The following is a 2852-nucleotide window of genomic DNA, read 5'->3' as shown; positions in this document are numbered from 1 at the left end:
CAGGGTGATACTGGTTCAGTTCACTACCTCATGGTACCCCAACCAATGAAGAAACTCATCTGCCCTGAGATTGAGACCTGTGTAGGCATTCTGCAGAATGTTGTTGAATTGGGTCGATACATCCGAGACAAGGTGAACAACCCCATGAAATATCCCTTGCCTGAAGTAGTTGTCATCCACAAGGACCAGCAAATTCTTGATGATGTTTTGAGACTTGAGAAGTACATTAAGGAAGAGCTTAATGTTAAGACTGTGACCACATCAACTGACAAGCAAAAGTATGGAGTTGCTCTGAGAGCTGACATGAATTTCAAGTTGCTGGGTGCAAGACTGAAAGGAGATGTGAAGAAAGTCCAGCAGAAGGTAGCAGAACTGACAGATGAAGAGATCCAGGAAATGCTTCAGGCAGGATCAATCAATATTCTAGGTCACACCATTGATGCAAGTGAGCTTAATGTCAAGTACAGTTTTAGTGGTGAGAAAGCAGAGGAATTATCTTCGAAGTATGAGGCTCATGCTGATGCTAATGTTCTTATCTTGTTAGACATTACTCCATCTCAGGACATGTTGGATGAAGGTATGGCACGAGAGGTTATTAACAGAGTACAGAAATTAAGAAAGAAGGCAAACTTAGTGCCAACTGATGAAGTAACTGTATGGTATGAAGTAAAGGATGGTGACCTGGCTCGTATCATCACTTCCTTTACTGAATATATTGAGACTGCTACAAAGACACCATGCAAACCCTTAACAGAGAAGAACAGCACTGATGTTATCATCGAGGAGGTTGCAGATGTGAAGAAAGCAGATTTGAAGTTGATAATCACTAAAGGTTTCTGTGCTGGCTGGACCATGACAACTTCGACAGTGGAGAGTGAAGGGCCAGCAGCTCAAGGAGGATTAACCTGTCCCTGGGTCAATATCATCCTTGATGGCACACCAAGATTTGCCAATAACAGCTGTAGTGCAACTTTGCTACTTGAAAATCCACAGAATTCTCCAGTTGTCAGATCTTGCAAGGATATTCTTCTGGAAGCACAAAACATCTTTGGCTTCCCTCTTAAACATGCCAAGTTGCATATTGAGAGAAAGCAGATTGACTTGGAGAAAACTTTAGTTAAAAACCTTGCTGGCAAAACAGTTGTTGTGACTTCTGCTCCTAACAAAGTCCCTGTTGGAACATCAGCAATCAAGCCATACAGCAGGTTAGTTGCTTTTAAGTATATTCCATTGTTTTGATATTGCAATATAGAGCTATAGAATGAGAAGGATAATAATGCTAATTCAGTTCAGGATTTGTTACACATTGTAATCACTATTTTCCATTTCAGATTTGTTAATGTTGAAGGAAATGGAAAGAAGGCATCTGTACTCCTAGAAAACCCCTGTGGGGATGGCATCATGACAGTGCCAACCTTTGTCAAATTTGTGATGAATGTTTTGGGCTTGAGCTCAAAACCTCGCCTCTTCACTGATCCTGAGAAGAAGAAAGAACTGCAACTTAATGGCACTAGTTTAACAAAGCTTCAAGGGTCCACAGTTTATGTTTGAGTGTTTGGTAGGGTTCTTGTTGTTGAAAGGCCCTTTTGTTGATAAATTATCTTAAAATCATGATTATTACTAGGGATTTAATCCAAAGACTAGAGCTTCATGCTTTTTTTCCATAATTTATTGCTGATATCAGTGCACGAAAAAATTACACCAGGTGGATAACAGTGTATGAAAAAGCACAAGTAATAAATATTATGAGAAGTAAAAATATGATATTCATTAATGTCCAGTATGAGCATTTGTGATTGTTCATAAAATACCAATGTAATTTTTTTGCACTGTAGACATATACAGTTCACTTATAGAAAAATTGGAAATTTATTAATGAATATTAGGAAACCAATATGTTCTTCCTATATGTGTTTCTATTTGTCATTCAGAACCTTGTTACATCATCAAAAAAGGCCACTCTTGACCTCTGTTTTCTTAAAAGAACCTTGAATGAGCCATAAAGATATTTTTATAGATTGCATGAAAAAAGTAACAATACCAGTTTTTTCTATTTGAACTATTCCAAGAATTTACAGTATAGTTGAAGAAAATTGTATATATAAATATATGTAAAGTGTCCTATTTGAACATACACCATTACCCATACACTAAAAGCTAACTCTAATGATTACCCTCCTAAATAATGTATTGCTTTATCTGAATATGCATCAATTTGCAGGCTTCCAGTTTTTGTCCATATTTTAACTAAATTTTGGTTGGTAGTGGTTTTCTGAGCAGAAAATAGCTGGTGATGTGGTAAATATTTTTAATTGTGAAAAATATATACCATTTATTTTTTATACAACAAAATATTAATGTATAAAATGTCCAGACTTGATTTATGTAATTAAATTTTTTGGTAATTTCTTATTTAGATGGCAACTAATTCACTACCTCTGCCATGTTGATATCATCAACCCAGTCCTTGAATTCTTGTTATGACAGAGGTTCATGCAAGAGTATATTTATTTATATCATCGTCGTTATAATTTATTATTATTGATGATTGTTAATGTGTGGACTGCTGCGCTAATTGCTTTTACTTCCTAGGGTTATGCTACAGTTTGTTTGAGCATAGACAGTAGGAATTGGTACCAGTGACCAAAAGTGAATCTGAGGCTGTTTACTCATGTTTTGCAGAACTGAGATTTAAACCTTGTCTACATATATGAGCAGTGCTCATCTGTCTTAAATGTACTCAGAAAAAGTAAGAGGAATTACCCAGTGGGGCTCTGCTAGTACAATAACATGGTTTACAACAAGAAGTATCATGAGTATAACACTGCAGCATAGAAATTACTAAGGACATG

General features: G+C 36.3%; 1 protein-coding gene across 1 annotated transcript in view; it reads left to right on the top strand.

The window, feature by feature from the left end:
• Positions 1–1966, top strand: part of LOC119586170 (isoleucine--tRNA ligase, cytoplasmic-like) — a 9035-nt gene extending 7069 nt beyond the window's left edge. The window contains exons 14-15 of the mRNA XM_037934869.1: positions 4–1205; positions 1332–1966. Of these exons, the coding sequence (XP_037790797.1) occupies positions 4–1205; positions 1332–1551 (1422 nt within the window). The 3' untranslated portion in view covers positions 1552–1966. The remainder of the gene's footprint in view (positions 1–3; positions 1206–1331) is intronic.
• The last annotated feature ends 886 nt before the right edge of the window (positions 1967–2852 follow it).

Source organism: Penaeus monodon, chromosome 21, assembly GCF_015228065.2.
Source record: "Penaeus monodon isolate SGIC_2016 chromosome 21, NSTDA_Pmon_1, whole genome shotgun sequence".
Taxonomy (NCBI): Eukaryota; Metazoa; Arthropoda; class Malacostraca; order Decapoda; family Penaeidae; genus Penaeus; species Penaeus monodon.
This window is presented reverse-complemented; position numbering and strand designations above follow the sequence as displayed.